This window comes from Oncorhynchus keta, chromosome 29 (genome assembly GCF_023373465.1).
Source record: "Oncorhynchus keta strain PuntledgeMale-10-30-2019 chromosome 29, Oket_V2, whole genome shotgun sequence".
NCBI classification, from domain to species: domain Eukaryota; kingdom Metazoa; phylum Chordata; class Actinopteri; order Salmoniformes; family Salmonidae; genus Oncorhynchus; species Oncorhynchus keta.
Genome location: NC_068449.1, coordinates 50,468,444 through 50,483,443, shown reverse-complemented (window position 1 = coordinate 50,483,443; position 15,000 = coordinate 50,468,444). Strand labels below are relative to the sequence as shown.

The following is a 15,000-nucleotide window of genomic DNA, read 5'->3' as shown; positions in this document are numbered from 1 at the left end:
TTATTAGGCCGGCTGAAGCTGGAGTGGCTCTTTTAAACGCTGATTTACTTTACGACTCAGCACAGAGGTAGGAGGTAAAGCAGGCTATGTGTTTGAGGCTGGCTGGCTGGCTGGCTGGCTGGCCGGCTGGCTGGCTGGCTAGCTGGATGGCTAGCTGGATGGACAGCTGGCTAGCTGGCTGGAAGGCTGGCTGGCTTGGCAGTGTGACACACAGCAGGGAGCAGGTTGACTTTCCAGATGTAGGAAGACGTGATTAAAGATATCAGTTTTAGATTGTGACATTTAGCCTATCACAGAGTCACTATATTCAAACATACCAAATACCAACACATGCAGCGAGCTCTACATGAAATGCATAAGCTGCACGTGGAGATGAAACACGCACGATGTCTCTGATGTATTGAATTTCGATCCCACTGGGGTCTTTGTCAGGACAGGTCAAGAAAGGTCTGGTCTGATGTATTAAAAAACATGGAGGCTAATACAGTCCCTGGTATATTGTGTATTCTCTTTCCTCAGCTGCAAGACGAAGCTGTACCTGGAGAACCTTCCCAACACCAGCATCATCATCCCCTTCCACAATGAGGGCTGGTCGTCCCTGCTGAGGACCATCCACAGCATCTCCTACCGCACCCCAGACCACCTCATCGCTGAGATCATACTGGTGGACGACTACAGTGACAGAGGTAGGACACCAGGTTAACTGTTACGCTGCTGTCTGTGTTGGTGGTCAGGGTTCTTACACCACACCCTGTTCAATGACTGTGGTAGGACCCTGGTTAAACTACAGTTATTACAGTATGGTGCTGGTAGGACCCTGGTTAAACTACAGTTATTACAGTATGGTGCTGGTAGGACCCTGGTTAAACTACAGTTATTACAGTATGGTGCTGGTAGGACCCTGGTTATACTACAGTTATTACAGTATGGTGCTGGTAGGACCCTGGTTAAACTACAGTTATTACAGTATGGTGCTGGTAGGACCCTGGTTAAACTACAGTTATTACAGTATGGTGCTGGTAGGACCCTGGTTAAACTACAGTTATTACAGTATGGTGCTGGTAGGACCCTGGTTAAACTACAGTTATTACAGTATGGTGCTGGTAGGACCCTGGTTAAACTACAGTTATTACAGTATGGTGCTGGTAGGACCCTGGTTATACTACAGTTATTACAGTATGGTGCTGGTAGGACCCTGGTTAAACTACAGTTATTACAGTATGGTGCTGGTAGGACCCTGGTTAAACTACAGTTATTACAGTATGGTGCTGGTAGGACCCTGGTTATACTACAGTTATTACAGTATAGAGGTCGACCGATTTATGATTTTTCAACGCCGATACCGATAGAGATTATTGGAGGACCAAATACCGATTAATCGGGCGATTAAAAAAAAAAAGTGTAATAATGACAATTACAACAATACTCAATTAACACTTATTTTAACTTAATATAATACATCAATAAAATCAATTTAGCCTCAAGTATGAAACATGTTCAATTTGGTTTAAATAATGCAAAAACAAAGTGTTGGAGAAGAACGTTAAAGTGCAATATGTGCTATGTAAGAAAGCTAACGTTTCAGTTCCTTGCTCAGAACATGAGAACATATGAAAGCTGGTGGTTCCTTTTAACATGAGTCTTCAATATTCCCAGGTAAGAAGTTTTAGGTTGTAGTTATTATAGGACTATTTTCCTCTATACCATTTGTATTTCATTAACCTTTGACGATTGGATGTTCTTATAGGCACTTTAGTATTGCCAGTGTAACAGTATAGCCTCCGTCCCCCTCCTCGCTGGGCTCGAACCAGCCACACAACGACAACAGCCACCACATCGAAGCAGCGTTACCCATGCAGAGCAGGGGAAACAACCACCCCAAGGCTCAGAGCGAGTGAAGTTTGAAACGTTATTAGCGCGCGCTAATTAGCCAGCCATTTCACTTCGGTCACACCAGCCTCATCTCGGGAGTTGATAGGTTTGAAGTCATAAACAGCGCAATGCTTGACACACAACGAAGAGCTGCTGGCAAAACGCACGAAAGTGCTGTTTGAATTAATGTTTACGTGCCTACTTCTGCCTACCACCGCTCAGTCAGATACTTAGATACTTGTATGCTTGTATGCTCAGTCAGATTATATGCAACACAGGACACGCTAGATAATATCTAGTAATATCATCAACTAGTGATTATGATTTATTGTTTTTAATAAGATAAGTTTAATGCTAGCTAGCAACTTACCTTGGCTTACTGCATTTGCGTAACAGGCAGTCTCCTTGTGGAGTGCAATGAGAGAGAGGCAGGTCGTTATTGTGTTGGACTAGAAGGGTTGGAAGATTGGATCCCCCGAGCCGACAAGGTGAAAATCTGTCTTTCTGCCCCTGAATGAGGCAGTTAACCCACCGTTCCTAGGCCGTCATTGAAAATAAGAATGTGTTCTTAACTGACTTGCCTAGTTAAATAAAGGATAAATAAAGGTGTAAAAAAAATAAATAATGGCAAATCGGTGCCCAAAAATACAGATTTCCAATTGTTATGAAAACTTGAAATCGGCCCTAATTAATCGGTCGACCTCTATTACAGTATGGTGCTCTATGTATCAGGTAGGACCCTGATTAAATCAAATAAAATGAAATTGTATTGGTCACATACACATACTGTATTTAGCAGATGCTATTGTGGGTGTAGCGAAATGCTTGTGTTCCTAGCTCCAACAGTATGGTGTTGGTGGATATGGGGCACTGCACTAGTTCCATTACCCCTACCAACTAATAGAATCTCACTTTGATTCATCTCTGTTAGTGTATGTTTTTGGTGTCCACAACCCTGGATGTTGCCTCTGGGGGTCTTTGCCTTGAGGATAACCCTGTGTGTGAAGCTAGTGTGAGCCATACTCATTTGTGTCAACCTCTCATCCGTTTATGGTCAGGTAGTTTGGTTTGGGAGGAGTTGGGTTTTGCTCGCCAGCCAGCTGGTTGCCCTGTTGGCCGTTGCCCTCTTTCTCTCCTGTGGTTCTGTGGATGTTGTGCAGAGAAACAGATTCACTTCCTATAGTGGTGTGGCTGCTTGCCTCAGGGGGAGGGAGATAGAACGTATGCATTCAGTAGCCAGACCACTGTGGCCAGACAGGGTCAGTCGTTGTGTACTGTATGCTCCCCCGCAGTGTTGAGACAATCCACTGGAACTCTCAGTCCACTGGCCTTCCGAGACAGAGAGACAGACAGACAGACAGACAGACAGACAGACAGACAGACAGACAGACACACACACACGCACACGCACACGCACACACACACACACACACAGAGAAGACTCACCACACCACCGGGCTTAGCCCGGATCATTCCACATTCCGTATTCCGCCTCTGGAAGCCCATGCATATATTCACATAATTGAGGTATTTTTATATTGTTTTAGCGGGCAAAGAGCAACAGCACAAACAACCTCTTGGTGGATGGACTTTAGAGTGTGTGTTCTTCATTTGCATCAGGTGATGATTCAGCCTATTGGGGAATTCACTGGTTGTTTAAAGGAGCGATGCGCAGTTGCTACATCCATTCTTGAAGAAGTATGTCTTGTACATAAATGGCTGATGAGTTTAGTTCAACTGTCGTATCCCATCAGCACCCAAAATATCAGCTTGTTTCACTCCAATTTTTGTAAACAACCAAAATGTAAACAAACACAGTATAGGCTCAAAACATGGTCAAAACTCATTTTAATATCATGGATGGTCAATCCTGGCATTTAGCTCTGTTTATGAATTTGAAAGTGGTTACATTTCTCCAGCCCCGTCCCCCAGCTTTTTACCAAAAACAGTGATGGGGTGCCAGCTTTGTTGTCGTTTCAACTGCTGAGTTCCCCTATGACGTTTGTAGCGTTTATGTTAAAGCTGTGCACTTTCATATTTTGAGTCCTTGGTCCACAGTTCATCCATGTAAACACTCTCTGTTGGTTGCTGTAGGCCTGTCTGTTCTGTTTACATACTGAGTCAGGTGAATGTGTGGAAATGGGTCATTTGGGTTCTGTGTGTGTGTGTGAATGGCAGCGTTGGGCAAGGTGTTGTGTGTGTGTGTGGGATCAGTGTTAGAGCTGGCAGATTCTCAGTGAGTTGAGGCTCTCTGGGACCACAGTCCTCACGGTGGGACACCAGATGGGCACAGCTGTTGCTCTGCCCTACAGCTGAATCTATCCCCCAAGGTGTGTGTGTGTGTGTGTGTGTGTGTGTGTGTGTGTGTGTGTGTGTGTGTGTGTGTGTGTGTGTGTGTGTGTGTGTGTGTGTGTGTGTGTGTGTGTGTGTGTGTGTGTGTGTGTGTGTGTGTGTGTGTGTGTGTGTGTGTGTGTGTGTGTGTGTGTGTGTGTGTGTGTGTGTGTGTGTGTGTGTGTGTGTGTGTGTGTGCGTGTGTGTGCTTGCCTGCGTTTGATGTGCTAATGTTATTGTCACTGGCCATATTATATTGTTTAATTATTCCCCCATCTTACAACCACACTTCAATAGTACCTAAACTGGTCAGCTGTGTAATGCATGCCAGATATCCTGGCAACACATCCCAGGACTGCGTTCACCCCCATCATGTTCTGGTGTGTCACACAGAGGAGCTCGGCACGTTCTGGTGTGTTGCACACAGCAGCTAGGCAGAGTGGCCTCTTTGTGCCTGTGGAGGACAATTCTCCAGCGGAAATATCTATGAACAGATTTTTCACCTGAAGCGAAAATAACAATACACTCTGCTGACAGAATAGCTACATTTGAAACCAAACCTTCTGAGAAATAATTTGGCAATGTATAATTATGAGTCATAATGATAATAACTCTCCATCTGTTGCTCGAATGATAAATAATGAAATCAACCTTTATTGTCTGATGCTACATTCATAACCCTCTGGCACGGTTGTAATTCCCAGTTGTTGGGTCATAAATACCAGTTGGATGCAGTAATATAACGTGCTTTGTAGTCGTTGAGAAACACTGATTGGCTAAAGGCCAACACTCTGCATCACCCATAAACTAAAAGTACAGCTACCATGCTTGTAAACAAATTATAATGCTCAAAAACCATATTAATAGATTGCTTTTTATAAACAATGTTTTGTTGTTGTATTTGCCTGCCAAAAATGCAGTTATCGAGGTTATTTCCTTACTAGGTGACATCAGAGGTCAGCATGTGGGAGAAGTCGGAGCTCAGGGATGATAGACAAGCTTCCCACTAGTAATTACCAGTTGGAGGGGCGTTCAAGTGGATCTTTCCCAGCTGAATGTGGTAAATACCACCTTCCCACTTTTTGTGAACACATTCGTCACCTACTGTACCTGTGAACATATCCTATCTATTAAGTGTCAGTGGAAAACTATGATTATGTTGCATAAGTATACCAATCAGTTGGCTACATAGTTTATATGGATGGGCATTATAAATTATGGATGGGCATTATAAATGATTTCACTATTCAAATAATATGAAGGTGGAGTGGGACCAGGGGACTTACCTAGGACGGATAGTGCACCAGAGGAGGGGTGGGATCTGCAGCGGTGCGGAGGCCACCAGAGGCGAGAGACGGTGATGAGGCCAACGGAGCAGCGCCTGGGGAGGGGTGCTCAATGGTGGCAGTGCAGCGGGAGGATTGCAGTGCAGTGGGAGGTGAGATACAAGTGGATCAGGAATTCAGTGAGGCCTTTGGGGATACGTGTTTACATTTTGTGAACTTAAACGTCCGAAGCCTACTACCGAAGATAGATGAGATATGTCTGTTGGTTCCCAAATCAGAGGTGGGTGTCTTATGTTTCACAGAGACAGAAAGGATCGGAATTGGAATTGGTGGGGGGGATGTGCGTTTGTAAGATCGGACATTGCTTATAACGTCAGATCAGATTTAAGCATGGATCTGGAGATTGTCAGGCTGGATATCTGCCTTCCCAAAACCAAGCCGATATTGTTGGGGGTGTGTTACAGGGCGCCCAATCAGAATGCATTCTATGTAGGTCTTGAAATTGTGTTGTCAAACTATAATGATTTCCTGGTGAAGGAAATAATTTTCTTAGGGTATTTCAATACGGATGTCTTTAAAAAGGCAAACCCAACTCACAATGTTTTTATGCACTTCTGTAGATGACTTGCCCTGACCCAAATCATAAAAGATCCCACCAGGGTATGGGAAACGGTGCAAAGTACAATTGACTTAATTTTGGTGTCTGATAAATCCAAATTATTGCAGAGTGGAGTAATAGTATATGGAATCAGTGATCATTTTATTATATTTTGCACAAGGAGGGTTTTTAAAGATATATTATAGTGTCACAAAACTGTTAGAATCAAAGGACTCAAAAAATACTGTGTTGAAATGTTTAGGGAGCAAGTTGGTAAAATTGACTGGTCACCAGTGCTGTATAGTGTTGGGGTAGACAGTGCCTGGGAAGCCTTTAAATGTCGATTCCTTGATGTGGTGAATGTGATGGCTCCCATTAGATGGGTCAGGGTAAAGCAGAGATCTAGCCCTTGGTTTAATCATGAGATTCTAGAATCTCTCCTAGCGAGGAATAAGGCCTTGATGAAATTTAAGAACTCTCAAGAGCAGCCTGATTTTCTCCTATATTAACGTCACAGAAATTAAGCACAGAGCAGAATGGATGAAGCACAGAGCAGGATGGATGAAGCACAGAGCAGGATGGATGAAGCACAGAGCAGGATGGATGAAGCATAGAGCAGGATGGATTAAGCACAGAGCAGGATGGATGAAGCAAAGAGGGGTTACTTTGCTGATAAAATAATTGAGAACTTAAATGACCCTAAAAAGCTTTGGAAAAAGCTCGGCTGTAGTAGTACTACCAAAAACAAACTAAACAGTATTGGACTGAACATCAGGGGGGAGATTGTTTAAGAAAAAGCAGAGGTTGCCAATGAATTCAACTATTTTTTTTACTTCTGTTGCCAGCAAGCTGGTTAGAAAGCTACCCACCAGTTCTGGTATGTATGGAAACGACCAAGTCAATAAGTATTATGCCGAGTTACGGGTTCAGCCAAACTCTTTTGCAAAGGTGGCAACAGCCAAAATAGCAGAGCTTAAATGCTCCAAAGCCACAGGCCTGGATAATATTCCTGCAAGGTTTCTTATAGATTCTGCTGAGGAAATTGGCCCATGTATTACGCATATCGTTAATCGTTCTCTTGAACAAGGCACCTTTCCCAGGGACATGAAACACACTAAAGTTATACCTCTGTGAAGAAGGGGATAAAGTCTGACCCTGGGAATTATAGGCCTCAATCAATCAATCAAATGTATTTATAAAGCCTTTCTTACATCAGCTGATGTCACAAAGTGCTGTACAGAAACCCAGCCTAAAACCCCAAACAGCAGATGTAGAAGCAGGTGATACAGTTAACCGATACAGTTAACCACTGTCTCCTCATCTCCAAACTGGAGGCACTGGGGTTAAGCAGTATCCCTCTAGGCTGGGTAAAGTCCTTTTTATCAGGTAGGGAGCAAATAGTACAGGTTAATAGTTCACTGTCTCAGGCAAAACCAATGAGTTGTGGCATTCTGCAGGGGAGCGTGCTTTGTCCTTTACTGTTTTGACTGTATATTAGCAATATGAAAGATGCTTGTTCTTGCCGTCTTTTCCTTTATGCGGATGACTCTACACTTCTGGTGTCTCACAAAAGTAAAACTAAGTTGGAGAGCATACTTAGCACAGAGCTTACTAAGATTAGCAAATGGCTTGGCGATAATAAGGTATCTCTACACTTAGGTAAAACTGAAGCAATTATTTTTGTATCCAGACCTAAATTGAGTAGGTCCTTTGAAATCAGAGTGGAGTTAGGGGGGAGGTGCTGACTACTAAAACCTCTGTTAGCTACCTGGGATGCATCCTTGATGGAAGATTGGGAGGTGTGAGCATGGCCACTAAAGTGCTAGGGAAGGTAAATGCCAGGACTACATTTTTGTCTAGACAGTCCAAGCTGCTTGATAAGGACTCCATGAAAGTGATAGCCACTGCCCTCATTCAATGCCACTTTGACTACACTAGTACTTCCTGGTTTGGGGGCTTATCTAAACTTATGAAGCTTAAGTTAAGATAGCCCAGAATAAGCTGATCAGGGTAGTATTGAAATGAATCCATGTACACACATAGGCAGGAGCTGCTTTCAGGAACTCAACTGGTTGCCTGTTGAGGGTGTCCCAGATTAGACTGGGTTTGGTTTACACAAGTATTTATGGTTCTGTGCCCAGATGTCTAACTGATTACCTTCCCAGTGCACACAATCACTTTCCTGGTGCACACAATCACAGCACCAGATTAGGTGTTGCTGATGTGTGCTTATACAAATCAAATCAAATCACAGGTTCAGGAGTAATGCTGGGAAAGGTACTTTCTTTGCTTCTTCCCATAAAAACAATGTCCTCTCTGGGCAGCTTTAAAAATAAAGTAAAAAACGGTTTATCTTCTGTCCCCATATGAATGACCCCTATGATGTACCTCTGTAAATCACGTCACTCAAAATGACATGAAATGCCACAACAGCAGACAGTACAGTGGTTTTGAGGGGGCTATTCCAGTATTTGTTGGCTAGGGGTGGCAGGTCGCCTGGCGGGTAGGAGCGTTGGACCAGTAACTGAAAGTTTGCTGCATGGAATCCCTGGGCTGACAAGGTAAAAATCTGTTGTTCTGCCCCTGAGCAAGGCAGTTAACCCACTGTTCCCCGGGTGTCGATGATGTGGATGTTGATGAAGGCAGCCCTCTGCACCTCTCTGAGTCAGAGGGGTTGGGTTAAATGCGGAAGACACATTTCAGTTGAATGCATTCAGTTGTACAACTGACTAGGTTTCCCCCTTTCCCTAACAGTATCCTCAGCTAACAGCAATAGTGAATATGTCTGATGTTTGCCATCATAGAACTGAATCTGTTTCAGCAAAAAGTTTTCTGGTGAGTGTTTTGCTTTGATCTGTGTCAGGTCTTGTGAACCCTCCGTTGATGCGCGCCTGCAGGCTATTTGAAGTGGGGAAATAGCATACTGTTGTTAGGGCTGACCGGAGGGCTAAATGCACTATGATAGTAAAATGCCTTTTCATGTGAAACGCAACCCATAACCCATAGCCCATGAGAGAGACAAATGAGCTTTAAAACAAAACAATCACTTTGTGCGTCCTCAGAACTGTAGGCTACATTTAAAAGTCAGGCCAATTCATTTATCAGGATCATTAATGGGTATCTCCAAAGAATTGGCAATATAAACTAAGGTAAAAAAAAATGAAAATGCACATCGTTGGCTGTCATTTCAGCTGCTTGATGCGATTGTGTGTTAGTTTTAGTTGGCTAGTTAGCTACAGTAGCAAAGGAGAAGTAACTTTAGTCTAGCTATCCTCAGTGCTTAATTTGTAAATCAGGAAGTGCTGGAACATAAAGTGAGAGGGGGGTGACCTGGGGAGCTCTGAGGTACCAGAACGCATGAAAAATATATTTGTGTAGTGGCATGGGGAACAATGTTAGTGGCATAGAGTCTGGGAAAATGTTTGTCTTTTAAAACGCATTTCATTTGACTGGAGACTTTGGTATAATCTTTTTTAATGCCGAATTCAAAACAACTAGGAAATCTCAGAATTCCGACTTCAGTGCGTTCAAGACAACTGGGAACTCTGGAAAAACTAGCTCCAATTGGTCAAATTGGTTTTGAATAGTCATCTAACTCAGAATTCCAAGTCAGGAACTCTGGCCTCTTTCTAGAGCTCCGACTTGAAGATCACTGACATCATGATTTCAACTCGAGTTCCCAATTGTCTTAAAATCAACATAATACCACACAGTTGATCGAAATGAGAGTCTACTTTGACAAATAACAACTGAAAATCTGAGATCAATAAAAGCTAACTTGTCTTGAATCCATCAATAGATATTGTAGGCTACAATATGAGTAGCAAATTATAGTCCCAAAAATTATTTCCAGTTCCACTGACTCACCCAATGACACGCAGCTCCCTCGCTAGTAATGGCCTATGCGCTCGTGCCAGAAGCCTCTCTCTCCTGTTTTACTTTGTAAAATACTTGGAAGTTGATCAAGTATTTTGGGAGCCTACAGCATAGAGTCTTCTCTTTTCAGCAGGAGCCATTTGTTCCAACCTGTCTTGTCTGCATGCTGTTTGTTCACTGACAGACTTGCCACGTGTTCCAGACTGTAGGCTATGCCTTGTTATTGGGATACACTCCACAGCTAGGCAATTTTAAAATACGACGCTATTGATCCTCTGTGGCAAAATTATAGGCGTTCTAGTGTAGTAGGCTATTCTGAGTTATTTCATTTATTTCTGAACAAACAGCATTAACTCTATAATTTTGGCAAATGTATATAAATTCATCAGTGCTTGCTGCAGCTCCTCCAGATCCCTTCGCACGGTTATGATTCTATAAGGATATAAATGATGCAACACTGGGGAGATGAGAATTGCAGGCCCATGTCTATCAGAGCAGAGAGAGGGAGATAAATCATAGGAACGGAATGTCATTGTAGTTCTGAGAGAGATACGGGGGGGGGCGCAACTCGAAATAAATACATTTTATTGCTTTTATTTGAATTTTGACATTGCAAAAAGCGGCCAAATAGGTTAATTTCTTTTGTCTGATAACCCCCCCTAAATGGCTGTTTCCCTTGGCTTCGCCTCGGGCCTAAGAGCAGCCCTTAGTCGGGAGTTATCACCCGATAATCCCCAGGTCCTCATGCCTTATTGCTTAAAAACTGGTGTGCTGCTTGTTCATTTTATTGTCTATACATATGTACTGTTGCTTCAAATGTGCATGTTTTACCCTGCATTAGGGGTACACCTAGTCCAATTATCCTGGTACCTGCAATGTGTGAACCAACCAATTGGAGACCTGTTGGCAAGGACTCAGCTGAATTGTGTCCAAAGGTCTTCACCTTGGCAGAACTCAAGAGTTTCCCTCTCTCTGAGCTCAGACCCCCTCTGACACCTTGTGGGGAGAAAATCACCTGTCACTCCTGAAGTGTCACCGCCCGCGGTCACCGTGGAGATATCCAGGAAGTCACTCACAGCATGGAGCTGTCACCACCGCTTTATCTCCACGGCAACATTTAAGGGCAAAGATCCAATTCCCATCAATCACGCTGCAACCGCCCCCCAAAAATATGTGATGTGCTAGATAAGAGAGAGGTGTTCTTATTGGAATAGACTGACTGACTGACAGTGTCATTTCTGCAGCTCTCAAACAAGAGGGGTTGGAAAATGGAATATGAATTAGATTCTACCGCTCAAAGCATCAAAGATGACAGTTGTTTCGAATGTATTCTACCTGAATGACAGACTCAATGAGATCGGTAGGAATCTCAGAACATGAATTTGTTGCTGTCTAACTTTAGACAAATTAGAAATATGACAGGGCATGCCAGGTTAGAAAGCACTAAGCTGAAAGCTAAATGTTCACAGTAAATACCAAATAGCCTAAATTAAAACTTGAAAGTGCTTTGAAGTTTTTAAAAGAACAATCCTTAGCTAAATGGAAGGCCCTGCAAAAACATCCAGCTGTGTATTGTGTGTGCTTTGTAAATGTTTCCTTTTATGGTTAAGCCAAATCACCATCCTCCCTCCACAGGCAGTAACATACACAGAGAGAGAGAGCCCCCCCCCACACACACACACACACACACACACACACACACACACACACACACACACACACACACACACACACACACACACACACACACACACACACACACGCACACACACTTCAGCTAAAAGTCTTTAGAAAGGAAAGCTGTTCTTGTGAAAGATACCCTGAGAAGCAATGTGTAATGGTTATCTCTCAATTAACCACTGCTGGGCACTCATTAAAACATGGACGCAAATTGAATTCACTCCACAGAATTTAATGAATCATGAAATGCCCCCTCATTCAGTGTCATTTAGCTAGAACTGTGATGACACTCTGTTAGGCACTTTTTCTCTTTTTCTTCTATGTATTATGCAAAGGTGTGCTAATTGCAAAAAGAACATGTTTCGCATTGAGAAAAGGATCAATGCATGTGGCAATGCTAAGTACACAAGCCACCAAATCCAGAACACATTTCTTGAGAGCTGAGATGGTGCAAAGTGAAATAATAAGAGAAGTGAAGGAAAGTCAAGTTTTCAATGTAATTGCAGATGAAAACAACGATTTTAAGAAAAAATAACACTACTATTACACAGGGCCATCCACAAAAGCTTTTTACACTTTCAGTCAGCTAAAAGCTTAGATGAAGCAGGTCTCACAAAAATGATTATTGATTGCCTTGAAAAACATGGTCTGGACTACAGAAATGATCTTGTGGGGCGAGGCTACGACGGTGCATCCGTCATGAGCGGAAAGCATTCTGGTGTGACTGCACGGATTAAAAACAGTGCAAGTTTTGCATTTTATGTGCACCGTATTGCACATAGTTTGAATTTGGTTCTAGTCGATGCTGTAAAGTCAGTGCCTGAGGCAGTTAACTGTTTTGCTCTACTGCAGAAGCTTTATAACTTTGTATTTGGCTAATATGTTCATCTCAAGTGGCTTGCAGTTCAGAAAGAGCTGTATCCACAGCAGCAGCCCAGGGAACTACGGAGACTTACGGATGTGAGGTGGGCATGCAGATACATGGCATGCTGTAATCTGAGGGACAGGCTTCCAGCAGTTCTGAGAGTGCTACAGGGTATCACACTTGAACATAGTGGTGGTAGATCAGTGGAGGCAAGGGGCCTTCTTTCTCAGATACATTTACATTTGGGTACTTTTTGTGAAGTGCTTGTTGATGCCAAATGTCTTTCTGACATGCTCCAATCAAGCTCTCTTGACCTAGCAAGGGCTGTGTAACTTGGGTCAAACGTTTCGGGTAGCCTTCCACAAGCTTCCCACAATAAGTTGGGTAAATTTTGTTGGGTAAATTTTGGCCCATTCCTCCTGACAGAGCTGGTGTAACCGAGTCAGGTTTGTAGGCCTCCTTGCTCGCACACACTTTTTCAGATCTGCCCACACATTTTCTATAGGATTGAGGTCAAGGCTTTGTGATGGCCACTCCAATACCTTAACTTTGTTGTTCTTGAGCCATTTTGTCACAACTTTGGAAGTATGGTAGGGGTTGTTGTCCATTTGGAAGACCCATTTGCGACCAAGCTTTAACTTCCTGACTGATGTCTTGAAATATTGCTTCAATATATCCACATCATTTCCTCTCTCATGATACCATCTATTTTGTGAAGTGCACCAGTCCCTCCTGCAGCAAAGCACAACATGATGCTGCCACCCCCGTGCTTCACGGTTGGGATGGTGTTATTCGACCTGCAAGCCTCCCCCTTTTCCTCCAAACATAATGATGGTCATTATGGCCAAACAGTTCTATTTTTGTTTCATCAGACCAGGGTACATTTCTCTAAAAAGTACAATCTTTGTCCCCATGTGCTGTTGCAAACCGTAGTCTGGCTTTTTTTATGGCATTTTTGGAGCAGTGGCTTCTTCCTTGCTGAGCGGCCTTTCAGGTTATGTCGATATAGGACTCGTTTTACTGTGGATAGAGATACTTTTGTACCTGTTTCCTCCAGCATCTTCGCAATGTCCTTTGCTTTTGTTCTGGGATTGATTTGCACTTTTCACACCAAAGTACGTTCATCTCTAGGAGACAGAGCTACACCAACGGTCGGCAACCTTTTCCATTTGGAGTGCCAATTTATCTTACCATTCCTACTGATCTGTGTGCCTGTTATGATTTTGATACGCACATTTTTGTGGTAGAGTTGAATTTAATTTATAATAGTCTTATCTTATTATATCAAAATCATTGTCTGTGGTTAATGACACAAATCTAAAAGTAACTTTTATTGCCATAGCCAAAACATATTCTGGGCCCTTAGAGTTTCCCGTGCCAGTGAGCTGGGGACAGACACAGCTGTAGGTTATTTGTGCAAGGGATAAGAACTAATCAGGCATTTTATGACTGGAACAGAGCTTTACATGTTTCCTTTTAATGCCGAGTGGTTATCGAAAGGGAGAGAGCTGGAAATATTTGCATTCTCAATTGAGTCTAAAAACAGACTTTGTTTATTTGCTGTTTGAGGTCCATTAGTGGTGATATGTTGAGACAATCAAAGATACTTTTATACATCCCCAAATGGGCATATTTATAGGCCTACATTTGCCAGGTAGACTAGTCCTACTTCTATATGTGTAATCAGGTGCGAGTCCTTACTCAACAAAGACGATTAATAAATTGACAAAAACTTCTCTCACAAGTGTAGCATAGGTTGTGAGTTCTGCAAACAACGTGTCCACTCAGACAATGAAAATGGTAAACAACTGTAATAATAATACATTGAATGAATTAACAGAAATTACTGGCCTGTTGACTAAATGGGGTCAGCCCTAGAAACATTATACAATAATAATCCTTAATTACATTGAAACTAGTAATTAGAGGTCTTACTTCACTTGGTTGTTTGATGATGAGGTAGCCTAGCCTTAACGGTGACTGTATGTGAGCTTAATGGATTATCAAAATATAGTATTTGAAAGGCAGACATTTTAATGGGTGAGGAATGGGTCATTTTTATAAACCATCCTTGAGGCAGAACTGCTCGATATCTGATGGGCCAGCCTCAATTTGGCTATATTGTAAAAATTCAAGAAAACAACATTTTTATTTTCAGTCCTCGTCTAAGGTTAGGGTTAGGCATTAGAGTTAGCAGTGTGGTTAAGGTTAGGGTCAGGTTTTAAATCAGATTTTATGACTTTATGGCTGTGCCAGCTAGTGACCACTCCGCAGAGCTGCCTCCAGAACAACATTCATGACGAAAAACACTAACCTGCGAAACACAAGCCTGCACTTTAGATTTCATCCCCAATTCTCTTCTCTAACCCTCCCCATAGATCCAACTGACGCCTTGTCTCAACAGATGCTAGTGATGGAAGTCCTGGAGGCACTTAAAGCCAATGGTGTGTAGCAAAAAACACAGAAATGTAATTCTCTGTTGCCTTTTGGGA

The 15,000-nt window shown here is 42.8% G+C and overlaps 1 protein-coding gene across 2 annotated transcripts in view; it reads left to right on the top strand.

The window, feature by feature from the left end:
• LOC118374336 (polypeptide N-acetylgalactosaminyltransferase-like 6) overlaps positions 1–15,000 on the top strand; it is a 269,874-nt gene that overhangs the window by 70,279 nt on the left and 184,595 nt on the right. For both annotated transcript variants that reach the window (XM_052486707.1, XM_052486706.1), the window contains exon 5: positions 520–686. In XM_052486707.1, the coding sequence (XP_052342667.1) occupies positions 520–686 (167 nt within the window). The remainder of the gene's footprint in view (positions 1–519; positions 687–15,000) is intronic.